We start from the raw sequence: 27,924 nt of genomic DNA on the forward strand, positions 1-27,924 counted from the left end.
TGTGGCACAGAAAACTAAAATATATTCACAGAAGGGGAATTCTGCAGAAACGGGACAAATCCCCAGAACAGGTGTTCTTATAAGGAGTCAACCTGTGGTAAAACAAACCAGCCGCTATCAACAAGATCTGTGACGGGCCTCTGTCTCCGCTATACTGACCCTCACCTCAACTGACGGGTGGAATGTCATCTGAGGAGACACAAAAAAAGAAAAAAAAAGAAAAAAAGAGTGAGAAAAGCTGTCACTGAGAAGTTGTAATAGGAAATTGCTCTTGGCAACTATTTGTTCAAGCAGCAGATTTTTCTTCCTTTTTTATGCCAACCCAGCGAGCCCCCATTGGAAAACAGGGCAGGTCCCCCTAATGAGTAATCTATTTCAAAGCAGTCGTGTCTGGGCATGACAGTTTACCGAGAGGCTTGAAGAACTGGTAATTACCAGTGTTACGGGGCAATTAATGCATATTACACTGCGGCACTCATGGCGGCGACTGTCAGCTCCCCAATAAAAATGAGCACTCTTCAGCTAAAGGGTGACATTAATTGGGCCCTTAATGACTATGCAGAGGAACCAAGCCAAATAGGAACAAAACAGGGGACTTGCTCTGACTCTAGGAGAGGGGTGGAAATTGGACTAAAAATGAGATTAATTGCTGTTTAGGAAAAAAAAGGGAAAATTTGTGGCGAGGGGAAGGGGAGAAATAGGTTGGAATTACAGGGTGCAGAGTGCAAGGGCTGCTCATCGAGATGACAATTCCATTAATTATTTTATATTTTCTGTACCTTAAGGAGGCAAGGCAGGCTTACGGCCCATTTGCAGGGCTCGGTCTTCAGGTTTAATGCTCTTCATGCCGAATGCACAGCTGGAGATTAAGTGAACATGGATGCCTTCCCAGCATCACCCACACATGCACACACGCCATTGTGCATTCACTCAATAAAGTAAATACATAGATTATTTCTATTGAATTCCAAAGAAGCACACCCCCGCAATATAAGGGAACCCCAGATTTAGCTATGATGATGCATCTCAAAGCGATCAGGTGGCAGGGCACGTCCTTCATGTGAAGCAGAGGAATAATCAGATTAAATGGCAAAAGTATTCAGACTTCATATAGTGTTCACGTTTTCCGTTTCCCCTTTAAAGCCTGAGGGCCAAAGTATGTCTTTCCACTTAAAATGGACAAAACATTAACCAAGCCTTTCATCAAACGTAAATGTGCCAAATTGCAGGCCCTTCTGCACCCAGAAATGTTTGTTTAGAAGGAGATCAAGGATGCGGTGAGCATATAAAGTCATTCTGATTAATGTTGTTAAAGCCAGGCACGTACTGAAAACTACCTGAATATGCAAGCCCTCCAATTCATAAAAATACCAGCATGCAAAACATGCCATAATTTGCATACATTTTAGATTTCCTTGCTATTTAAATATGCAGTTAGAAATAGTCCGGAGCTGCCTCTTGCGCTGTCACGCTGCACACTCACACTGTCATTGGTCCTGATAGAACTCTCCTGCTTCAAAGGGGGCTTTGCAATGGAGAGGAGAATGAGCAAATATTTGAATTGCAAAAACACATCATCTTCCGAGGGGAGAAAATTCAAGACAACTTTTTAGAGTTAACGGCACCCCAACCCCCAGCATGCTTACCCTCTGTGCACAGAAAGAGAGAGAGAAAAAAAGAAAATAAAGAAAAAAAGGCCAACGTATTCATAGCGTAAGCACTCTCCTCGCTAATTTAGCATATCCAAATTTGTGTAATGGGATGTGACACATTTTAGAGGGGCTTGAGGAGGGGAAAACTATAATTTGAGGAGAGAACCATAAAAATGTTTTAAGCTGCCCTTGTATTTAACAGAAATCCATCGGACAAATCCAGGTTCTCAGACGACCTGACAAAGGTCTGATTACAGACTGAAGTGTAATTACTTAAGCTATCTTCTGGAGAGCTGGAGAGAGCTACACGTTATGCTAGGTAGCTATTTCAGCAAAACAAACAGGGGCCATTACACTTTCCAGGAATACCTTTCTCCTCGGTGCTCAGCACATTCAGCACAATGACTTCACGACCGTTTAAACACAATCGCTCTAGTCTAGGAGAATATCTGGCACTTTCCAACTTCTGCAGAAGTTCTGGAAAAAGAGCAATAAATAACCTACATGAATCAATATTATGAATCATAGCGTATTTGAAAGTATGATTTCCCCAATACGATTGCCAGGGAAAATACAACCATTAAGCCAAAAGTTACAAGACTGGCCCAGAAGGCCATGAGCAACATTAACGGCAATAAATACCCATCTTCAGACAACTGAGAAAATATCCCAGCACAGGGGAAAATACTCATCTTTTCTGTTTTTGATTGAAAATGTATTTACCACAGGGTTAACAAGTACCTTGAATTTAAATGGGGGGGAAATGTGAATGGCTCTAATATATCCACAGGAAATCTGTGGAACACATGCAGAGTTATGCAGATAAATAATAAACTGTGGAAACAATATTTAATTTTTTTCAATTATGTCTGCCATCAGGGAGATCATGCTGCTCTTTGTATCTGTAGATCATGGATGATTTACAATATATGGCAAACCTTATTCTGTGAGACAAATATGACAACAAATATGGATCCCTATAGTAGAGCCTAGAGGGTCCATCAAAACACACGTTACAGCCACAAGTTTAAATCAAATTTAAACACCACCCTTAAACACATAAGTCAATCCGGTAATCATTGAGCCTTAAACGCTAAATCCATGTCATCTCCAAATACATTATTAGCATTACAGTTCCACAGAATATATCAGGGTGGTTCTCTCTTTTTTGGATCAGGGCTCACTTGAAAATCTCAAGAGCGTTTTGTTGCCCTGACAAGGCTGCCGTGTTAAGTGGTCAGATGGATGGGCCACGCGCATTTTCAGAGCATGTTTATTTTAGTGTTTTGGTTTGGAAATATCACAGTATTCCTATTTATCGGTATCACAATGAAACACATTTTTCAAGGGTTTAATGTGACTTTATATTAATGTTATATTATCATCAAAATTTTCAATTATTTGGGGGCCACTTGCAATACTCTCATGGCCCACATGTGGTCCCAGCCCACAGGTTGAGAGCCACTGGAATATCCGCATTGCACCTCCCACCGAGCCCAAACCCTAGGCTGGTTTCTCTGCTTCCCGCGTGCAGCCTGCCTACGTGTAGACAACCTGGAGACAGGTCTGTGCAGAAATCAAACCAGGATGATTGATGGCTTTACTGCACAATGACCTGTGTCACATGGTTCTTGCCCTAAATCAATGCCGGCGATAAGAGTCCTGTGCCTACAATGCTCACCTTGGTATGTTCACCAGTAAGACCTTATCTGTGGCAGGAGGAAGTATGAGTAATAACCAAAGACAAGCCACGACAAAACCACTAACCCCACCTTGTCAAACACAATTTACAATGTATATACACCCCCTCTCCTCTGCTGCTGTTAAAATAGTAATTATGAAAGCCAACGAGATATGGGACTAAAGTGTTCGATTCATACTTCGTCGTACGCAGGCCGGTGTCATGCGCTGAAAATAGCCGACCTACTAACCGTAGGTCTGCTTTTTCTGTGTCACCAAATTGACACCGTCGTATGATGAAGTATATCGGGCTTAGAATTTGTCTGTTGAAGGGGCTTGGCAAGAGTGCTTTGTCACTAGCTTTGGTTCCAAAGCAGGGCTCATATTTTGTTAAGCAGTCTTGAGAGATGGACCCTGGACCCTAAACACTGACCTACCTACGCTACTTACAACACACACACACACACACACACACACACACACACACACACACACACACACACACACACACACACACACACACACACACACACACACACACACACACACACACACACACACACATTTCAGTGGCGTCAGGTCCATGTGGGACAGACTCAGTGTCAGTGATACATGCATGGAGGGGTTGGAGGTTGAAGTTGAGAGGAGGGCCGACAGGAAGGAGAAGCAAACACTTTGGGAAGATTACAGCGTTGAGCCTGCTAAGACCTTTCAGTAGTTTTTCATTTGCCTGTGTGCGTGTGTGTCTGTGTGTGTGTGTCTGTGTCTGTGTGTGTGTGACTGTGTGTGTGTGTGTGTCTGCGTGGTTGTGACAGAGAGAGCAAGAGTGAGGGAGCGAGGGAGCCGGAGAGAGGGAGAGTATAAGTTTCCAGGCAGTCGCATCAAAATGGGAAGAGAGACCAAACATGACATCAAACGTTGCAATTAGCTGACCCCTTTCTCCCAGAGTCAACGGTTTGAAAAGCCCCGCTTTAAAAGCCCTGATTAAAATATGTTTGCTTTCTCATTCGAAATGACATTTGACAAGGTTAGTAATATTTCAACTAACTGCAATAACATTCTCGTGGCCGTGATCATTTCTTTCCATCTCTTCGCAGGGGCGCAGGTAACCTCGGAGCGAGTTTCCCATGAACTCAGCGCTGCGATCCGAAAACAAAAACGGCAGAGGGGAAAGGGGAAAAAAAGAGAAATGAAAAAGAAGGAGAGCGGTTTAAGGTTTTACGCGAGCGTGTTTAGTTTCACCCGGGCAGCTGAAGCTAAATGTTTTGCGATCATTATTCAGAGAATTTATCCCCTTTCTAATTCAAACCACAACGATTACTCAAAACAGAGCCAGTAGTCTTTTCTCTAACCACCAGCTCCGTCCTTAGCGAGGACTCAGGGGGGCTGAGGACTGTCAGCAGCTCAGGGGATAGGGTTCCTCGAGCCGCTAAAACCCCTCATCACCAAATTAGGAGAGGTGTAGTCCCCTGGCCCCTCCGCTGGAAATGTAATCAAGAAACATAGTTTTCAAAATAAGATTTAAGTTAATGATGAGGGACAGCAGATATGTAATAATACTTTCTGGAAGGGATGAACGGCGTCACACCGACCTTTGGTTAGGTCATAATAGAGGCTTTGTTTAGAGTTCATGTCAAGACAGAGTAAAACAAAAAAACAAAAGAAGAACAAAACAAAAAGAACTAGAAAAACAGCGAGTCTGTACACTTAAATAAACCAAACTCAAAAGTTGCATTAGACAGCGCCTGCAGAACTGGAGCTCTGACAACACACCAGGAAGATAAAACCATGAATAAGGTCTTAGAAAGGGGGAGTCGATTCATGGGATCAGAAATGGACAGGGCCAAACTCCGTCTGAAGTTAATAGTTTTCACATCCATTCTAGTCGGAGGAGAAGCGAATGCGAAGTGTCGGGCCGGACAGTAAGCCAGCCTAGGCTTAGCTGCAGCTGTGCTCAAATTGAAGTGGCACTTTCTATCAGAGGCCTTTCACCAGACAACTCTATTCTGCCCTCTCTCCTCTAACCTTCATGACACACAGACGCCAATAATAAAAAATAAGGGTGGTCATTTAAAACATGCAGCCGTCATTGAAGAGACAGACTCTGGGTTTAACATGGAGTGGGAAGATCCGCGGTGTGAACGTGCCAGCTGATGGAGTTATCCCTCAAAATGAGAAATAGATTACTTTGACGTTTCCATGGCCGCCATTCAAAGGGGGAGGGCAGCTCAAAGCCCAAACTCTGGGCAGAGTTTATGTTTCACTTTCACAAAAAAGTCCACCCCTGTTATCTTGCATCAGTTCAAAAAAAGAGGATGGGGTATCGTCCGTTTCAACTTCCCGCCTACGATGAAACATTACATCGACGGCGGACAGAGCTGGAATGCAGATCATACTGCTCCACTCTTAACCCCTCAAGCCCTCGTCACAAAGGACTGTTTTACGGTGCTCATCTATGGAACACAAGAAACAAAAAGAAATTAGCTGCTCAATGTTCAAATGCATTACCTGACATGGACTCCGGGGCTCAAGAGCATCATTTATCATAAGAACTTTTAGATTAGTGGCCAAGTGCCTTTTATTCTAATCGTTTATATATACGTGCCACAGCATGGAGAGACAAATGCGTTGACCTGATAGATCTTGTACATTAGCCCCCAGAATTGATGAGTGAAATCAGAAGGTCAGCGCTTGGACGCTGGCTGCTCATGTGTCTTTGATTACACACTCCCACTGAGTACTAGGCAGGCAGAGATGTTTAAGCTATCAGGCAATCAGACCGCCGAGAGACGTGAAACTCAAACCAGAGACAGGAGAGGAGAGGACTGCATGGGAACCAGAAATGGGGAAAGAGGGTCTCCACAAAACTCTTCAACAAATGCCAGGGTTGGAGAGGAAATACTCACTTGTACTTCTATCTGTTTTTCTGGCAGCCGGATATTGCAGTGAAATAAAACTGTAATATAAAGCAATGTTCATAAATGCGAGTGACTCTGTATCTGGTACTTAAAACATGCTGACATATGGTGCATCAATCAAAACAGTCGCTATTGGAGGAAAAATAAATGCAATATGTATTGCACGCTGAGGAAATGGGTATTGTGAAGCTTATCAAAATACAAATACAAATGAGGTTTCCCACATTACAACCAACATTTTTAAAGTAAAAAATTCTAAACTAATCTGCTCTTGATGTCAACCACTATTCTTCAGATATGAATGTAAATTTGTGTTTTGGTTTAGTATGTTTTTATTTTCAGCTTTGTTTTAACTGTTATTTACAGATAAAAGAAAATTAGGCTGCTCACTATTTATTGGGGAACCACTATGAACAAGAAAACAAAACATATGGATTTGACTTTCTCAGGTTGGAGAGTAAAGAGCATATTTCTAAGCCTTTCATCATATTTTCTCCAAGGTCAACACACGCAATACAAGTATATTGTATGGAAACCATTCCATGCAGTAAATGAATTTTGGCATTACAGTGGAAAGGTGTGTGAACACACATCTGTGTGTGTACACAGTATGAATGACATTACGTCTGTTAGCTTGCACCAAATACGTTCCAGATTACCACTGTCCGCACAGTACAGTAAGCCATTCAGCACTTAAACAACTGGCAAAAGATGTCAACTTGTAGAAAGGAGCTCAAAAGCTAAACAGGAAGCTGAAATCATTGGAAAAGAGAGAAAAGTGTGGGCGGGAAAGAGGACAAGGTTACGTGAGGGACAGTGGGCCTATAAAAGGAAGCCTACCGTCTAGGTTATCTATAAGGAACCACTTATCACCAGCGCCCAGCTCCACACTGTGACTGATGGGCCTCCACAGACCGTGAGTAGAACGACACTATCTGTTCCACACAGCACTGCTCTTTAAACACAAGGGCAGAAATATGAAGCATTGTTTTCTCTTGTGCCACTTGGTTAACGCATTGTATGCATACTGTGTGGTCTGTATTCTATTTTTTAACCCATCAACAACAGAGGCTGATTCTACAAATTCATTCTAAATCACAGTAATTCTCACACTTTCAAGATAAAATTTTTTTTTTAGCAGAAGTATAAGCTTACAGTGCAGCACGCTCTGAGCTTGTATGTCTGCTATTTTAGAATAGCCAATGCAAAAGTCTAAAATGACACAGATGCTTTCCCGGTTTGAATGGGTTTAATCGTTTCCTTCATTCCAAGAACCACGGCTTGCATTGCTAATCAAGTAACCTAAATGCTAAATCATGGTATTAAAATATAAAATAAACTCTGTAACTAATGATTAGCATGATGTGCAAAATCATTGATTGATTTAATAAAAGGAGCTCTGAAAATCTTGAGCTCAATTACTGAAATCTGATGCAAAATATACTACTAACAAGAAACACTGAGTAACCTATACCATACACTGACATGTATAGACTGATACTATCTAAAGGGAAACAATACCATGTGTGTTTAATGCCTCAATGGATAGATCAATAAATCACAAGAAAACCCGGGGAAAGGTAATCCTCCCCAAAAAGCTGTTAAACACTTGCTGTGTCATGAAGCCAGCACAAGCAGAACTAAAATATGCATTCCTCTTGTCTGCACCGGAGATAAATAAAAAGACTCATTCCCTCTACGCCTAATGCCATTCCTTAAAACCAAAAATGTTTCAGCAATGTTGGTTAATAGAGGAACAAAAGTAATATTTTTTTCTGTTCAATCGAGTATATTTTAGCTGTAGTCAGGTTGTGGCATTGGGTAGGGATCCGTTTTCTTTCTCCCCATTTAATTTCCTGTGACAAACCACAGAGTTCATGGTTCAATTCTTTCTTTATTGCTTGGGAGGAAGAATCATCTGATGATTCCTAGACTCCTTTGTCATCATCCATCGCACAAGGATGTTGCTTTTCAAAAATGACTGATCTACAAGCTAGTGATGCGTCGCTATCAATTCTTTTTGACAAGTAATATCTTTGGACTATGAAGCTCATCAACAAGGCAGTCCCGTGATACAGCTGTGGCGATGCAGGACACGAAACACAAATGCCAGATTTTTTATAATTACGTATATAGCTTTACGTCTACCATGTGCTATGGGGGTTTTTGTTATGAGTGTTTTAATAAAAAAAAAAAAAGATAAGACACTTGAAAGTCCCTTTGGCCTTCAATGGCTCCAGTCAGCATGGTCAAAAAAGCCCAGACTTCGTACAATAACAACCGCCCTATAATTATCTTCCCATCTTCGGCCATCTCCCTGTAAATTTCTATAGATGTGGACATGTCCGACAGCAATATGTGTTTGTGCACGCGGGGCTGGCGTATACGGTAAGCATCCGTGTGTACACTATTTGTCACAAGGCTATCTTTGTGTCAGGAAAATAACACGCTGCATCTTCCGTAACACTGGGTAAAATGCAGGCCTGAATTCTCCTGTTAGATTGAGTTTTACAAAGAGCCATTCTAATCCAGGCCCACTCCTCTCCTCTCCAGGATCTCGCAAAGATGACAAATGCTGCCGACTTCTTCCTGGAATGACACCCGGAAGGTCAACTAAAAAGAAAGACAGAAAGAAAAGGAACGAAAGGGAGGGAAAGGGAGTACAACTGAGAGAAGGGAAAGAAAAACACTCTCTACATGTCTGATGACATAAATCACGAAAGCTTCCAAAAAAGTGAGTTAGTTAAATAAAAATAACAAAAAATATTATTTAAATGAATAGATGTTCCACAGTAAAACAGGAATGTGTGGCACAGATAGACATGCCCGTGGCACAGTTTACTTGTGTCTTTCCCTCCCATCTCGGGAGTGCTGAAGGCAAACGGCTAGGCGGGAGGAGGGAGTAAGGAGGGGTATATATCACCAGGGTGCCGCTTTGTGTCCTGCTCGTCGTTTCCACACAGCGGCCGTGTCAAAGCTGCTAGCAGGCTCAAAGTAAAATGACAAATTTGGATAATGCACAGACACAACCCAGCTAAAATAAATAGGTGACATGGGGGCTTAGCCAGAGCTAAATCCCGGGGCTGCTGGAGACCTGAAGTGCACGGATTACGCCCCAGATGCCTTAAACAATGTGCCCAAATGTGCATCCTTAAAAGCATGAAATCCGTAGAGCAAGCAGACTTGTCATTCGCCGTTAGTATTTTAAGTTCCTTGTTACACCTCAGTGTGCTGCTGTGACCCAAAAGAAACACTTGCAAAGCCCAAGAGGAACCTCCATTGTGGATATCTATTTTTCTAGCTGCAAAATATTCACCAGGAGGATGTCATAACAAAGGAAACAATAAAAGAGGCCACGTTCCTGCACGGCAGGGGGTATCCACCACATTATAAATAGGAGGAAGACAATGACACAGGCATTGACACAAAATGCTGATGTCTTTGTTTACAAATTAGTTAGCTGGGTCAAATCAAGCCAGCAACAACATGGACTTCTTTACAAATTCTCAACATTTTACTTAAATGTGAAGCAATAAAAATTGTTAATGTGACACGCAGAGAAATCTAATACTTATGCCAATACTTTTAACAAAATACATTCTATTAGCGAATCTATCCAACCCTACTGAAAGAAAGCCACTGGCTTTGAGGACACCAACATGTGCGGAAACCTCTCTCTCAGTCTGCCCCCTCATGTCTCTTTCTCTTGCCCACATCTGATTTTAGGGTGAGGTGCATTGTGGCATGGCACAGGTCTTTAGGGTGAGGTGCATTGTGGCATGGCACAGGTCTTGAAGGTGTCACATCGCCTCCCCAGAGGTGCCGGTGCCGTCCTTGGGGAAGGCCCTGTAATGTCCAGCCTCATTGGATCAGCAGTAGCCACGGCCTCTGGGCAGCCTCTCTCAGGTGACATCCCCTATCTGCTCTGTCTGCATGATGGCCCCGCTTCTGCCATGGCTTATGTTACCGGGTGCATTCACCCGCTCTACCACATCCGTCCCACATTACATTACCTGTATAGCATGCAAGCATGTAGTACACACATACACATGCATACGCTGTAAAATCAGGACACATTTTTAAGCCTGAGTGTATGTAACCAAATTGACCAGCAATGGTCCATTTGAAATGTAAAATATGTTTATATAAGCAGAGACTGGAGTTTATGAAATAAATGAATAAACATTGTATAGTTTAAAAAAGGTTCTGCACAACTGAACTGACCATGCACAAAGAGATAAAGGCATTATAAGCTGAACTCAATAAGGCTCGTCTACAAAATAGCAAGTCATTACAGTATTAATTAGTCATTCCTGGTTGTACTGCTTTGGGAAGTTCAACAAAAATGATGGACATATCCATTAAAAAGGAATATATTATGCAATATCTAGCATCAAAGAATTTAATTTGATGTCAAGGCAATCAGATTGAGTATGCCTGAGCCAATAACAGCATTATCATGCAATTTCAGCTGTAAAACCTACAGCATACAGTACCAGAAATAATTGGAAAAAGTTCTCCAAGAACTCAAGATGTCTGATCACGGCTGTGTCAACTAATATAAAACATCATATAAATCAGTTTTTTATCTCGCTGTTAGCCAATATGCCAGAAAGCAGATTAGTAATGTTGTAGTGCAAGTACTTGGATGGAGTTCTGAGAATAACGACTTCCACATTAATTGCCATTTTGCTTCCATGGGGAAAAGTGCAAAAACAAAAGCCTAATATAATTTCTCATAATCTCTGTACAAATGCATTTTGAGTGTGGGAAACCGAAACAGCTTTATTATTAATTATGGGTGGACACATTTTATCTAAAATGCAACATCACATGCAGTTTCAAAATCTCAAAGATGAAACATAACAATGTGTGCAACTGTGCACATGCATCAACAAATTTCCAAGTGGTCAAGCCGGATGATGTATAATGGCAACCCAAAAAGTCTTAACCCCCATTTCATACAGGGGAGAAATGAGCCATACTGTCCCATTATATTGCCATAAATCATTTTTTTGTGGACGGCTGACAGCTTTTTATCAGATCTAACCTTTTCAAGCCTCCATTAGGAGCGCTAACATTTTCAACTCTGACACATATGCAGTTTACGAATCTCACAGCTGATTAACTTTGGGAAGGGGCAAGCCGGCGACCACGCTCATTTCCACAAAGGCCGTCCATCGTCTCGGCCCAAGAGGAATGGATGGGAGGGGAGGGACAGGGTCTGAATCTAATTATTTAACTCCACATTTACCCTTTAATCTGCTGCATTGTGCTGCAAAATGGTTTGGTTGCTGAAAATCTCTCTCTTATCTCGGGGTAAAATGTTCAATGTGATATTGATCTATTATTTGAAATATACGTTCCACTGTACACAAGCACTGCAATGAAGGCACCGCCAGGTTCCCTTGTAATCTGACAAACGGGGAGCAGTTCGGTTCAGGGAAGACAATCACCAGGCTCAAAGAAGCTGTCAAGATTTTCTTTTTTTGTGTGAGGTGAACTTTGGTGTGGAAGGAGGATGTGGCACTGGATTCATGTTGATATTCTAAACACAAATTGCCAATCGTTATGTTGCTTTGTTTTTTACAGTGTGTGAAAACACATTTTCTATATGAAAGCAATAAGGATTGATCCATTATTATGAATTGATTAACTGATTCATCTTCCTTCTGCTTCTCCAATATAAATAATACAGATCTCCACTGGCCACACGGGAGTGATTCTAAAAACCACAGACTGACACAACATACTCACTGAGAGCAGCAGTAATGTCCTGATTCATCATAAACAATAGCGTCAGTGATGTGCCAGGTCCACGTCACCTACTTAAATCACAAGTCAAACAGAATTTCGACAAACGCATAATAGACTCAAACAATACAAAATATCAAGAAATACAAGCTTTGCCGGAGTAGTCAGTGTATGGATAGGTCCTGAAATCATATGAGGCAAGTGAGACTACTGTATGATTAGACAAATGCAAGACTAGATCATTTGCTGCTAGAGGGAGAGTTATAGGGGCACCTTTGCCAACCATAATTGATTTAAGCACGCCATGATCAGGGAGGGGCAGTTAAGGTGGTGCGATGCCAGTGCGGATATTTCATTACATGCTGTGTTTAACCTTACCCACTTCTCCTAAAACACACAAGAGGCTCATTATGTGTTTAATATTCACCAGCAGGTGAATAATTTTTATGCAAGTCTGATAGTTGGGCGAGATGGATAACTCAATTATCTGAACATCCGTCAGAGCAGAGGGCTTCGTCGGCTCTGGAACACCACCAGCTAAGATTGATGGCTGGGAGACACCAATGGCTGCTGCTCCGCCATCTCATCCAGGCACTGGGCCTGAACATGCCATTTGATTCGGCAGAAGACCGTTTTTCTCTCCCTTTTCTCGGGAGCCTTGTAGGCGAAGCGCCATTACCCCTCACTCCACTGAAGAGGGGTTTATTATGAGGTTAGTGCGTTGGCAAGACTATTGTTTGGATGATAAATGCAGTTGGTGAGGGCTTTGGACGGAAAATTTGTTATGTGGGGGTGGGGTTTTTTTCCCTTCTCTTTCTTCTCTTCCTCCCGAAGACACATGTCACCATTGCTCACTTCATAGGGCTCGGGGGAAAATGGGGAACAATTAACATGGAGCTACAGGCACAGCATTTTGGTTAGAGGTAAAAAAAGTAAAGAGGAAATTCATGAAAATAAGCAAATCACTTCTAATGTCAGTCAGGGGCAATGAAGTAATTACAGCTGATATGACATTTCAAGGTCAGTCAGAGGAGAGACAAAAAGGTTGAAAGTGAAGTGATGAAGTCTGTTTTTACCGAATAGACAAACATACAAACCGTTGCACCTCTAAAGTCCATGAAATGATACCGCTAATACCAGAAGGGCTGTCATGTCACCTCATCCTTCTCTCCCACCTTCACTCCTGAGTACTAACTGGGTTTATATCTTTGCGTGCAAACAATTCCTTGACCAACAATTCATTGACTTCCATATTCCGCATACACATGCACTCCTACGTACAAGCATGTGCAATCAGAAACGTACATACAGTACATGCGCCCGCACACACACAGCTACTAAGGAGGCATCTCCATCTACAATACATTAAGTATAACAAAAAGAGAAAGAGGGTCCACATTTTGAAATGTCAGCAAGTAAATGTCAATTAAAAATTACAAGGGTGCTGCTGGAAAAGGTGGGGTCTGAAGGGATTGACATTTCTTTTGACACGACAGCGTTTATCTGACCGAGCCGCCGGCTGACATGATGGGATCTACGTCGTCAGTTCCTTAACACACATGGACAAGGCCGCTGCGCTGAATATCAATGAAAGATACCCATAGGCACAAATCTTGGGCTCAGTCCGAAATGTCCAAGCAATCCGTTTGTATCCTGATATCTTCATTCGATCCAACGCCATTGTTATCTCTCTAAGAGCAGGAAGACGGACAGACACATGGCATTTTCCTTAAATCCAATACAGGGAAGCGCATGGACTTGCAGGGAGGCATGTGGCGTTCTGGTTGTCGTGCTGCCTGTGGTACTAATCATGCGACCTAATGGGAATAAAAGATTCCCTCTTAAAATGGACTCGTATATCATGTCATGTTTGACTGACTGAGGCAGATCTCATTCAAGTGTTTTCTCATTAAAACGCTAGCAACGTCTCTCATGGTCTAGGAATGTCCTGGAGCCGAGGCCAAAGCCCTTTTTTTGTCCTGGTCAACAATTTTCTTTCAGACCTTTAATGAGGCCAGCTTAAGAAGACAACCATCAAAGATGGACCATTCTCAGAGAGTCACACCTCAGTGATTCTGAGTTCCGGGGGTCGCTAGCATGATCAAATGCTACACAGATTTTCCTTCTGCACACAACAGGGCTTTTCCAAATAAAACTACATTAGACAGAGGGAATAAAACACACTGTTGATTATGACCTTGGCATCGTCCCCTGTTCATTTTAACTGCACATTGTTATTGGATGAATCATCCACCCTGGAAATCAGATGTTTGGTTTGATGGCAGCTGCAGAGTGAACAAGGAAGTAATTTCTCCATAAACATGCTCAGTATTTCTCTAATTGAGGAATCACTATTGATGTTCATCTACTTCATTTCGTTTTTAACAAACTTTCTACTGATGGCCAAGTAATCCAACTGTTAAATAATCTCCTAGAAGCACTTTTCAGTGCCACTTACAAACATCCCTTTACAAAGCTTCTTGTTTTGTCGGGTGGAAACTGCATACATCTAAAACTGTTACTTTTCAGGATTCAGATTCAAAAGCTAGCTTGCGGATCTTGTTTTTAAAGATATCTTTGTAGCTCAGTCTTTTATTTTTTATAGAAGGACAGGAAACAAGGGGAGACGGTGAGATACGCACCAAAGACCGTCAGGCCACCTATGAGCCCAGGCGCCCGGACCACAAGGCCAGTGGTCCGGGCCGATTGTGTGGCTGTTGCAGGAAGGTAAACTGCATATAGCTTATGACTTCATGTCCAACTCAATATGGCCTATATAATTCCTAAGGGCTGGTTCAGCATTTGCTCACTTGCACACGTGTGCAAGTCCCATAGGAGAATCCAAACAATATCTGCATTCTGACCAGATCTGCACAGGTGCTTGTCTCTTGCACAGGGATGGGTAGTTACTTAGTTACTTACTACTTAACAGCCCGTTGCATTTACAGTCTGCTTACAGTATCTCTTGCACCACAATCATACAAAACCAATACATATACTGGGGGAGCTGTGGCTCAGGAGGTAGAGCAGGTCGACCAATGATCCCTGGGTCGGCGGTTGAAATCCTGGCTCCTCCTGTCTACATGTCAAAATGTCCTTGGGCAAGACACTGAACCCTACATTGCCTCCAATGACTCGGTCAGTGCTAGCTTGCCAGCAATGCTGTGTGAACGTGGGAAGTGAGGACGCTGGGGTCGACAGTTTGCCGCTTCACCTCCGAATGTATGAATGAATGAACCATTGTAATGGGCTTGAAAAGCACTTGCAAAATGCTATAAAATGCAATTAATTATTATTATTACTGTATGTGTGCAGCTAGATAGATTAGATAGATAAATAGATAACACAGATAGACATGTCAGAAAGAGAATGTGTGTGAGAGAGAGAGAGTATAATTCTCTGCCTGACAGACTGTGCCTTCTCTCTGGACACAGCGCCTGGTGTCTGGAACCTCCCAGCACTCTAGTCCAGAGACCAATGTCACAATGTGTGTCAGCCGGCCGTCATTGCTCAGGGGGGTCGGGCGGGACCAAGGCCAGTAGAGGCCGTCTGGGTGACATTTGAGCTCAATGTTTCTGGAAGTCCTAGCCTAGTCAAGGCAGAGTGAGAGGGAGACAGGGAAGGATGGAGAGGCTACAGATGAATGCCCTTTCCCTCCCAGGTCCTCTGTGTGTGTGTGTGTGTGTGTGTGTGTTCATGTTCCATGGCCTGACACAAACCAAGAGTCACTAAAGTCGTTGAGGTCTCCATGACATCCAGTACTGTGGCACGAGCAGCGACTGACCAGACCGTTCAAACAATAGTCCCCCTAAGTTGACATGGAACATAAGAGAGAATTCCAAGCTAAGGACTAGTGAATCAATCGAAAAAGACTAGTGAATCAATCAAAAAGTATGTCGGGAAAGCATTTTTATGGGGTGCTACTTTTAACTTGCAAGAAAATAAAATAAAATCACACCCGTGTGAAGTGAGAGGCGCTCTTATTGTACATCATCATCGCCGACGTCTTACTGACAGTTGAGAGTTGAAAGCCTCCTACACAATTATGTTACGCAATGTTTGTGTTTACACTATGACGTAAAATTGTCCATTCATTGTCAATGGGAATTTAATGTTTGTGTAGGACTAAAAGATGGACAAAGGAGGGGCTAGCACCCCTCAAAAAATATGACTATTTATACCCCTTCAAACTTTACCATTACATTTGTTTTCACTTTAGGGAAAACATGGCTTCCCTGTGACAAGAATGCATATATGCCAGGATATTTCTCATTCTCTCTACATTCTCTCAGGAGACTATGACATGGCTGCGTATATTGTGTAATGATGTGTTTTACTGCACACACACACACACACACACACACACACACACCTCTGTTCCCTCACTGTGGGACCACGAAGGCCCGTTCCTGTCAAAAGGTTCTCATGACAACAAATGCCAAGGATTAATCACCCGTTTTCCCTGCTTCCCTTCACAAACAATGCGTGTACTCTAGAAAACAATCCTGCTCAGACAGGCCATTCAGACAGCAAGGGACTCCAGTGACCATAGTGGAGTTGACTGGGGCTCCACACAGTGTGGAAAATTCGTCGACTACCTTTTTACACGGATAAAAACTAAATAAAAACTAAGCTATGATGACTAACACTCGGACTAAATATATTGACGGTTTCATCAACAAATAAAACTAGACTAAAATGTTAGGGAGGGACTAGTGGAGAAGAGATATAGAACTAAAAGATAAGTAATTGTATGTGCTCTGAAAATAGCAGTTGTGAGCTTGTAGATCGGCTATTTTCAGCATGCAACCTTAGTGTGAAATCTGCAATTACGACGGCATCAATGCCCACCAAATTAAAAATGTGTTGACAAAATCAACTGTACATTTAGTCAACTAAAACTAAACTAAAACATTTCAGATGACTAAAATGTGACTAAAACTAAATGGAATTGTATTCAAAAGACTATGACTAAAACGAAAATCGAAATTTGCTGTCAGAATCAACATTGGCTCCACATTGCAGTGGAGAGGAGGTAGGACACAGTGCAGTGCAGTGTTGGGGTGGAGAGGAGGTAGGACACACTGCAGTGCAGTGTTGGGGTGGAGAGGAGGTAGGACACACTGCAGTGCAGTGTTGGGGTGGAGAGGAGGTAGGACACACTGCAGTGCAGTGTTGGAGTGGAGAGGAGGTAGGACACACTGCAGTGCAGTGTTGGGGTGGAGAGGAGGTAGGACAGGCTGCAGTGCAGTGTTGGGGTGGAGAGGAGGTAGGACACACTGCAGTGCAGTGTTGGAGTGGAGAGGAGGTAGGACACACTGCAGTGCAGTGTTGGGGTGGAGAGGAGGTAGGACACGCTGCAGTGCAGTGTTGGAGTGGAGAGGAGGTAGGACACACTGCAGTGCAGTGTTGGGGTGGAGAGGAGGTAGGACACGCTGCAGTGCAGTGTTGGGGTGGAGAGGAGGTAGGACACACTGCAGTGCAGTGTTGGGGTGGAGAGGAGGTAGGACACACTGCAGTGCAGTGTTGGAGTGGAGAGGAGGTAGGACACACTGCAGTGCAGTGTTGGGGTGGAGAGGAGGTAGGACACGCTGCAGTGCAGTGTTGGAGTGGAGAGGAGGTAGGACACGCTGCAGTGCAGTGTTGGAGTGGAGAGGAGGTAGGACACACTGCAGTGCAGTGTTGGGGTGGAGAGGAGGTAGGACACACTGCAGTGCAGTGTTGGAGTGGAGAGGAGGTAGGACACACTGCAGTGCAGTGTTGGGGTGGAGAGGAGGTAGGACACACTGCAGTGCAGTGTTGGAGTGGAGAGGAGGTAGGACACACTGCAGTGCAGTGTTGGGGTGGAGAGGAGGTAGGACAGGCTGCAGTGCAGTGTTGGAGTGGAGAGGAGGTAAAAAGTGGAAGTTTGGGGTTTGTGTGGCATGGTGAAGGAAGTGGTTAGTTTTATCATCGAGATATGAGCCGTTTTCCTAACGCTGAGAAAATGACGATGGTGGTTGTGGTCAAAAGAAAAGAGAAGTTTGTAAATGACTGGCAGATTGAGGGCAAACGGTGCTGTGTGGCGCAGTAAAGTCAACTATATGCTTGTTAAAGAACAAAAAGTGTGATATACACCATACTAACAGGAAGAGAAGAGAAGAGTAATTTATAGTTGTACAGTAGGTTACCTGTTCCAGTAGCTCCAGAACTGCTCGTTGAGGTATGTGCGATGACTGACATCATCCCCAAATGAGGCTTTGCTCTCAATCCAGTGGACAATGTGTCCTTCCACAGCTTTTTACACAAAGAAACACAACATCAACCATCAGAACTGTGAGGAATAAACTCACAGAAGCTAGATCTGCAGGGCACAAGTGGCATTTTGGTAGGTAATGGACTTCACAGTTTCTTTCTGCAGTTCACATAAGAATCAAGCATAATTTGGTTTTACCCACACACACACAAAGCTTGACAGTTGAATAATCATATTTGAGAAAACCGTTGGAGTAAAAATCAAAGCTAGTTGAGCTTAGCAGGCAGCTGTTTCAGATGAAATAAAATGTTGACATTTGTAATGGAAATACAAACCAATTGGGACCTCCAGGATAATGTCAGGCGTTTTGTCGTAGCCCTTGGCTCTCAGCTGGTTTTCATCTACAAGGAACAAAGTGTAGCATTTCAACATTTAGCTACAGTACAGTGTTTCTCAGTTACATTCAGAAAATAGTTATTCAGAGCACACTGGTAGGTATTAGGTAATAACAGGATAACAATGTATGCCTTTACTGCAACAGCTGAACATACACTGAAAATGTCTGTCAAACACATATTCTAGGCTATACTAACCTCACACCTTTTACCAAGGTGGTGATAACAAATCCCCCAGTGTGGGAAAAGCAGAAAACACACAGTAGAGGACAGGAGGCGCAGTGAAACCATTAGCTACATCTGCCACTTATTTGCTGCCACTGCACAAAAGTCTGTAACGCCCAGTTCCGGTGCTGCTATCCAGTTTGCAGTTTGGTTGGGCTTCATAAAGTATAAAACGAGGGGACAAGGTTGGCATTATAGCCCGTGTAAGCCTGACCCCTGCCTGCACGGGCTGCAGCCATTGTCCTTGACTCCTGGCGCGCTTCGGCCATTATCCCTACAACACCTGATTTCTCCATTAAATCTCAGGCTGACCAGGTCATTCAATTCCAGGGGCCTGCCTCTTCGTCTCCAGCCAAGCTCAACTAATGGGGCATGGAGGGGGATCTCTGGGAGGTGGAGAGGAGGTGGTGTGAGCCAGGGGTTGAGGGAGAGAGCCGAAGGTCTCAGGAAGGCAGCCAGAGGCCTGTGGTATGGGAAAGGGGTTAGGGTGTGGGGGCTTTGCAGACCCTCTCCTCACACCTACTGGGCTGTTGACATTGTCATGCGGCGCCGATCGCCTTTTTACATCACCTTTGATTAAAATTAATGGCCCGTCCCCACTGTTGGGTAGCTTATTTCCAATCCATTTATCAGACAGGGTGAGGTTGCCTCAGTGGCCCTCTCGCCCCGCGAACTCTGACAGTTTTAGAACAGTCTGCACCACAGCCCTGTAAGAAAGGTCAGCACTTCGGGCCCAAATAAATGATATGGTCTTAATGACAGAGGGAATGACTTTTATCCTTCATCACTCATCTGACCGGGGGGATGCGATGGGATAGGGATGGTGATACAATGGGAAAGGGTAAAAATTTCAGTTTCACAATTTCACACCTGAACACTCTCTACCATGCCTTAGTATTCCTCAATGTAGATGGTGTGCGAGAGAAAAGAAAATGGGCAGAAAAATATTTGAAAAGTGTTTGTAGGATTCATATCTATAAAATCCAGCCAGGCAAAAATAAATATTATTCTTGATAAACCCTATATATTATATGCCATATACTGTACAAATGACAAAATAGTAGTGACTATTCTCTTCACTGAAAGATCTCTTCAATGGTGATATTATACAGAAATTCTTTCCATGTCCATTTGTCCTTCAGTAAGCTAGGGCAAGCAATCAATCATAACACAAAACATGTATCCCAGGAGAAACTGCCCTATTTTGTTCATCCAAGAATAAGAAAAAAAAAACATACTGGGGATGAAACCTTAGTCGATGTATACATTAGAGCCAAACAAACATCAAGGGCTGCTTTTGAAGACCTTATTTCTTTAAATATTCATTATAGGCTAGTGGATAAATTAAAAATGCAGGGATATTTGATAACAGTTCCTGGTCGTTAGCCAATCAATGAGAGATAACACCCACTACAATCAGTCATGTCCAGGTTTCCATTTACCTACAGTAGCTTACAAACAGCATGACAAGAAGAGCTTCAGTAGCATGGTGTAAACTAAGGGTCAGAGAGATGGCTTACCTAGAAACGATAGCTTCCTCTCCTCCAGCTTGTCTCGTAGCAGTACTTCATGCTCTTGGCCAATAGCACTGAGGGCATGGAGTCAAGGATTGCCACGTGAAGTGATCTACAATTTATTCCGGTGGTTCTCAAAAAATGTCATGTCAAGTTCATGAAAGGTGCTATACAAATAAAGTTGTATTATTATTAAGGGCCCCCACCCCCATTGGCTGCTGCCCACCTTTTCTAAATAATTTGTGCCAGGGACCCTCAAACTCACACCACCTCGCATCGCTACGTGTTGTGAGCTTGTAAATTGGCTATTTGTATGTATTATACTGTATATATACACATTTTAGAAAAGTGTTTTAACGGTTCCTCATTTTTGGTGGGGTTGGACCCCCTGGAACCCTCTCAAGGACCTCATTTTGAGAACCACTGATGAATTTTACATTTTACAGTATGAGACAAATAAAATAAAATATTTAAGCAAACACAAAAAGTTCACCTCAAAAATCTAATGCAGTAGAATCACACCATTTACCTGTCAAATAGGTTGCTATGGAAACCACAAGCCTAGCTTGCTGTGGCTTGCTGTGGTAACAATGTTAAGATTGCAGAGTTGAGAAAGTGCATGCTCTTGTGAGTGTGCGTGAAAAAGAGAGATATAATATGGAATAGGTTCACTTTAACCATGTTCTTTCCCAAGCACAGCTTTCCCTATGCATAGCAAAGTCACTGTTAAAAAGTTTTCAGGTCAAATTGTAATCAGCTTTTGCTACAAATCTCCTAAGTACATTACCCAAATGAGCAAGACAAAACTTTTAAAGAAAACAGAAGATTGAACAAATGCCAATTTGGCAAAAGGCAAACAGCCCCTGGATTACTCATTCCTCTAAAATATATCAAAATGCTTTTACAATAAATGCCATTCTGAATCAGGAGACATGGCAGCGGTTGCACACATTCTGCATTCGCGAAGGCCAGATATCATATGCATAATTAGCTTTTTTAGAAAAGAAAAAAGATGTAACTCCTGCAGGCAGTATACCACCCACAAATCACTCAAAAGGCCCAGCGATAAATACATGCATACCCTAAGCAGCACACGTGCATCAGAGCCAATTTTCTGATGTGGAGATGGAGGCGTTCCAAAGCAGTGGGGCGGTTATCATGAACTCTCTGTGGCAGAGTGACTGAATGCAATTTGACACTGAAGGGAGGAAGTGTGAAAGAAAGGTAAAGAGAGGGGACGAGGACGGAGGGCAGGGTGGGACAGGGTTGACTGGCTATGAACAGGGGACCCAAAACAGAATCCCCCTCCTGCCACACACATGCAAGCATGCGCTGACACAATAATGCCACACACATGCAAGCATGCGCAGACACAATAACACACACACACACACACACACACACACACACACACACACACGCACACACACACACACACACACACACACACACACACACACACACACACACAGTCTGCTCCCCAGCTGTATGGCTCTAAATAGCCCAGACTTCCAGCCCCACCCTTATGGTCCAAGCCAAGGTAGCAGACAGCAAAGAAAAGAGAGAAGATGTGTGCAAAGATAATAAAGGAAAAATACTGAGAAAGTAATACAGTAAAATACTGTAAAATGAATTAAACCCTTTGGAGATGGTTTACATTGGAACGACATGTCAAGAACTCTCCATGGTGCTGATGTAGTTCAGAAAATGTCACAACAAAAAGGCAACAGGAGTGTCACGTGAATCACAGATGATTCAAATGTGATAAATGTAATTATTACTACATTTTCCATTATTTATTCTTTTTTAGGGCCAATGAATGGAAGCATTAGCAAACAAAAGAAATGAGAGTATTATGATCATAATTCCACCAAGGCGTATAAACCAGACCCCCCCCCCCCAGTGGCATAGAACATTGGACCTGCTTCACTATGTGAACATGGAGATGCATTTAGATTAGTCTCCCCTCCCCTCTCCTCTCCTCGCTCCCTCCCCCTCCTCCCAGCGCCTTGTAACAGTGATGGCGGGGCGGCAGGCGGGATGAAACACTTCCTCTGTGAAGCAGAACTTTTATGTCAGGTGAAGCCAGACACATCTCATCCCCTTCAATAGCTCCTCGTCAATTTCAGACTTAAAATTTTATGGGATAGGATACTGTTTGATGCAGTCTACCAGCGGTCCATAACAGCAGTCATTTATTGTGCACTGAAAAAGAGGAGGGGGTGGGAGGCATTATTTCGTAACGGGTGCCAGGGAAAACACGAGAGACACCAACCAGCGGATTGGCAGGCATGACCGCCGGCTCTCACGTGGTTTCATCTGCAAACATGAGCCTGACACTGTCTGTCAGACAGGTGGTACAGTAACATTAAGAAACCTGACTATACATGAATTAATTAATTTACAAAGACATTTAAACATGGAAAGGGTAGTGCCACAATCTCCGGTAAAATACAGCACTGAGTTAGAAGTGTTGCTTTCTTGATTTTTATTGTGATTTTTCTTTTTTACATAAAATGTATCTGGAAATGTTTCTTTGTTTATAATTATTATTTTATATCATGCAAATATATCGTGTCTTCAGATCCACAATCCACATGTGATTACAGCTTGATAAAGTACAGTGTTTGTCTATTTTGATTTGGAGAATAAGGCGCGATTCATACTCCTATTTTAGAGCCGAATAAAAGTCGGTTCGGCTCTGTAGAGCCTATACAATGCGACGTCATTTTAGGTTCGAGGGGGTGGGTACCGTCCTAAAGTCGGCTCTTCGGTGCTACTGAAAATTTCTGACGAGCCGAAATCATTTCGGCACTACAGTGCCGAAACAGCGGTAAAATAGGAGTATGAATCGAAGACACTCACCTGGTAGATGTGATTGGCTAGAGTTTGGTTTAGGATTAATGATGGCTCCTTAAGCATGCTGTTGAGGACTGACTTACAGGCTGTGAACAAGACAAGCAGAGGGAGGGGAGAGAGAGAGAGAGACAGATACACAGTGAGACACACTGCCATGCAAATGGCACCAAACGACATAGTTTGTCTAACCTTTACACATCATGCACACTTTAAGAATGTAACATTGACTGGAGAGCGACAAAGACAGAGTAACAACAGGGAAGATATAGACACTTAAGAGAGGTTTAACATAATTCACCATGCCACTATACGTGTAGTATATCTGCCGTAGTCCATTGGCTGGCTGCTGGAAGCCTATACAGATCTTCCATAGATAAATGTTTCAGTCCAGAGCACATGAGCTCCATGTAGTTTATCTATGTTATGAACGATGACTATTTTGCATCTTTCATCCCCATCCCTGCTCCACTAACATTATAAATCAGCACGCGAGCCCGCAGGATTGATTTCCTAGTACTGCAACAGCAAAAAAAAATCCTTAAATCATTTCTTAAAAAGATTTGGATTAAATGGATTGTATCATTGTGTGACGAAATGGTCCAGGCATGCCATTTTAGTGATATACACACACAGTCCTAAAAGGCATTACTGACAATACCAGGAATGTTTCTATTCACATTTCAAGCATGGATGGATGGAGCCTATACTAATACAGCATAGTGCTTCCTCCTAAGCTCTCCTAGCACAGATATAAATGCTAACAACAGGACAGCTAATTTGAAGATTTATAGAAACATATAAGAATAAGGAGTTAAAAGGCTCCCAATGAAATAAAGTCAGCTTAAAGGACTCAGGTCTAGCTTTTATAAGTGCTGACTTGTGATCTATGAGCCTATATTAAATGAACCTTATTTTGAAAAAGACCTTTACTAGAAAACATAAAACCATCAGAACATCCCCTCCTCCTCTGTCTCTTTCTCTCTCTCATACATACATTATAGATATATACACACATACATATACACACACACATATACTGTACGTATGTATGTATGTATGTATGTATGTATGTATTTGGTTAGAATGGGTAGGGTTTAAAAAAAGGCAAGAGTTTGCTCTGGTGCACTGGCCTACATATACTGTACGTATGTATGTATGTATGTATGTATGTATGTATGTATGTACAACCCCTTCGAAGGACTATCAAACCCCCCGGCCGAGTAAGGACAAATACGGCAACACGATACCTCATCTACTCCCCCTTAAGTTGAAATAAAGACGGAAGTGGGTGGAGGGAGATTCGACCTCCGTCAGTGCTAAACCTGATTTATACGTAGTTGCGGCACTGGTGTCATACACCGCAAAGCAGCTCTACAAGCTCACAACACGCCACGGCGCGACATGCCGTGAGACTGTAGGTGTGTCGCTTTCAGTGCACGACAGGATGTGCAACCAAGTATAAATCAGGCACTATAGCCTTCACACTCTGTGTCTTCCATCTTTCTCCACCCTGTCTTCTTGTGGGTCTCTCTCTCCCCGCCTTTCTTGCGCACTCCTCTCCGTTTCTCCCCCAACCCGTCCATTGCCACCCCCTGCCCAACACTACCTCCTCCACTCTCCTTGTAAGGTACTGTACGTGTACATAGCCGTGCTTTGTTTCTTTGCTCATTTTTCTCTGAGATTGGTACCTTTGCACGCAGATCCATACCATGTTCCCTGTGCAGTGCAGGCGGCAGTGAAGAAAGAGGGTTATATTTTCCCCTTGAGTTAGGACACCTCATGACAAATGATAATGGATAATCAATAAAGCGGGAAATATGAGGCAGCAAACTTTATGAAGCCGGGAGACATATTACTCCCCCAACAACACTGGTTTCCCTTAACAAAGTCACTACTCGACTGTGCCTAATAATCTGAAGGAAAATCAAAGGCCCCGAAACCACATCAGCAATATTGGCAACTTATTCCACTTTAATGGCATTTTGATTGATTTTTTCCCCTTCCTAATGGTCGTTTTATAGATTTGACGCTGCTTCTGCAAAACAGTAGTGTGTAATAAACCTCCCTGAAGGCAAACGTTGGCCATTAAAGCTCTTGTCTTACTAGCGCTCATAATTGGAGGTTGACCACCACCACATTCTGGTCTCTCACATAACAAACGCACATGCATTCCTCCAGGTCTAGACTTCTCTCACTCCGTCTGTTCAGGCCTTCAATGTTTTTCTGTAGATGGCCGTGATAAGCGATACGGTTCCCTTCCTCCTGCTCTCTTTTGAGGGATGGGGTTAAAAATAGCCATAAAGAGGTGACCTTGGCGCTGACATTGTGGAATTTCAGCCAAGCATTGACCTGATGAAAATGGAAGGCCAGGCCGCTAATAAATCAGGCTGCTTTTAAAATGAGTTTACCCTAATGCTCATTCATCACAGGCTGTAATGCCATTTGCAGCGCCTGGATTCGCCGATGTGCGCAAACACCGCAGTAAATAACAACAGGGCCCTTGCATCTCTCGCATCACTGCAGCCTCCGACATGAGCATACATTTATTAGGAGACGCCTCTGCCTTGCATGGCAGCACTAATCCATGCCACCCTAAGCTCTTCCCAGCCACACGCACAGGTCTTTAAATATACACACAAAAAGGCTTTTGCAGACTCGACAACAAAAAGGAAACACGCAAAAAAAAATAAGGAAAGCATAATCTGAGGAGCGCCACATGCAGAGAACAAAGCCCTGCAGCACAACTTTGCACCTTGTAAACATTCGCCAAATTTACTGTAATTGTCCCATGTTGGCATAAATTCTGACTGAGGCATCACATCGTCAACATCTGAACAGCAGGAACACAGTGCAGGGAATAATATATGGGGAAACGCTACGCCTCCATTGGGAATTGCTAAAGAAAACAACCAGTGTAAACAACTCACAAAACATCCTTGTGTTAGCCTACTGAATTCATACACACCTACCAAAACAAGATAAGCTGTACATGGGAAGGTAATAGCGACATAACCTTGGCTTGATTTGTCATCCCTTACTTGTGTCATTTGTAACAACTTTTTTTCCACTAGGGTGAAAAAGTCATTATCTCAAATACGAAAAAATGGCGAGAAACCTCATTAGACGGCAACATTTGTTGAGGGAGGACCATAATAAACAATAACGGATGACGATCGTTATTCCCCCTGACACTGATGAGCTCCTCTGCAAGTTTGTTTATTAATTAAAAAACCCACTTCTTTTTCTAGGGGTGTGTGTGTGTGTGGGGGGGGGGGGGTGCATGTGTGTGGGGGGGCAGTTACATCCTCTACACCCCCCCTTGTTTCCATGCTCAAGCCATTGAGCTGTGGCGGGGCACTCGTTCATCAAACTTCATGGAGCAAGGGAGAGACGGGTCCTGATAATGCGCGCCGCTAAAGCTGATTTTCCATGATGAATCTCGGAGCATATAAATTGGCTAATATCTGAAAACATTTACAGATACTAGAGGAATTGACTACTTGTGGGACATGATGGATGAGGCTCTCAGACGCCGGCCGACAGCTCTGCAAATCTCTGCGGCTGCCTAAAGCCCTCATTTGATTTTCCAATTTACTCCTTTTAAATTTATCCTCCTGTATTGAAAAAAAAGGGGAAAAAAAGGAGATGGGAAAGAGAGAGTGGATGAGTCAGAAGAAGAGGGGGGGGGGGGGGGGGGTCAGGGGGGTGTTGTGTGTGTGTTTTTTTTTTTTTATGTCTGTGGCTGTGTGGTGGTGCTAGTTGATGATATGAGCTGGTATCTCCTGTGAAGGGGAGAAGCCCAGTCCCTGCAGAGGTTACTGGGGCAGAACTGATCTGCTTCCACCTGATTCTCCCTGATAGCAGTGAAATGAGACTTTGTGTGTGCATGTGCACACACGCAATCACGCACGCACATGCATGTGTGCGTACATAGTAATAGTACTAGGTCCAGGCTAGCTCTGCCATAGAGAGAGGATCCCTAGGTCAGGCCATTAGACTGTGTCGGAGGAGGCTGACTAGAGCTCCTCTGCTGAAAAGGAGTAATTAGTATACTTGTCAAGTGAAGTGCCACGCCGATGCTTACCTCCCCTCCACCCACCCTGGCCTGCACGCATGCTAGCACGCACACACACCATGAACCGCAAAGAGACACACGGGCGCGCACATACTCCGCTGCTCCTTCCTTACTTCCTCCTTGCTAATGAAGTGCCCTTGCTCTCATTATGTGAAGAGAGACTGCCACACACACACACACACACACACACACACACACACACACACACACACACACACACACACACACACACACACACACACACACACACACACACACACACACACACACACACACACACACACACACACACACACACACACACACACACACACACACACACACACACACGATGTGTGAGGGAGGAGACTCAGGAGAGGGAAGCAGTTTAAGAAGCTGCAGGAGGAAGAACCATAACAGCAACACTAGATACTGAAGCCTGATTTATGATGATGTAGGGCACCACAAATAGCAGATCTACATGCAAGCAGGTAGATCTGCTATTTTCGGTGCGAAACGCAGCGCGCTACCAAGTATAAATCAGGTATGAGTAAGAGATTCTACTTTTGGAACATAATACTGTATTCAGTTATCGACACCCCTGATCTGCAAAACACAGTGATGTCATTATGAATTCT

General features: G+C 43.3%; 1 protein-coding gene across 2 annotated transcripts in view; it reads right to left on the bottom strand.

Moving 5' to 3' along the window:
• Nucleotides 1-27,924, bottom strand: part of cdin1 (CDAN1 interacting nuclease 1) — a 67,959-nt gene that overhangs the window by 14,799 nt on the left and 25,236 nt on the right. For both annotated transcript variants that reach the window (XM_083792886.1, XM_083792885.1), the window contains 5 exons: nucleotides 23,239-23,318; nucleotides 22,529-22,578; nucleotides 20,380-20,447; nucleotides 18,575-18,640; nucleotides 18,175-18,280 (listed from right to left, as the gene is read on the bottom strand). In XM_083792886.1, the coding sequence (XP_083649012.1) occupies nucleotides 18,175-18,280; nucleotides 18,575-18,640; nucleotides 20,380-20,447; nucleotides 22,529-22,578; nucleotides 23,239-23,318 (370 nt within the window). The remainder of the gene's footprint in view (nucleotides 1-18,174; nucleotides 18,281-18,574; nucleotides 18,641-20,379; nucleotides 20,448-22,528; nucleotides 22,579-23,238; nucleotides 23,319-27,924) is intronic.

Source organism: Protomyctophum parallelum, assembly GCF_964188405.1.
Source record: "Protomyctophum parallelum genome assembly, chromosome: 20".
Taxonomy (NCBI): Eukaryota; Metazoa; Chordata; class Actinopteri; order Myctophiformes; family Myctophidae; genus Protomyctophum; species Protomyctophum parallelum.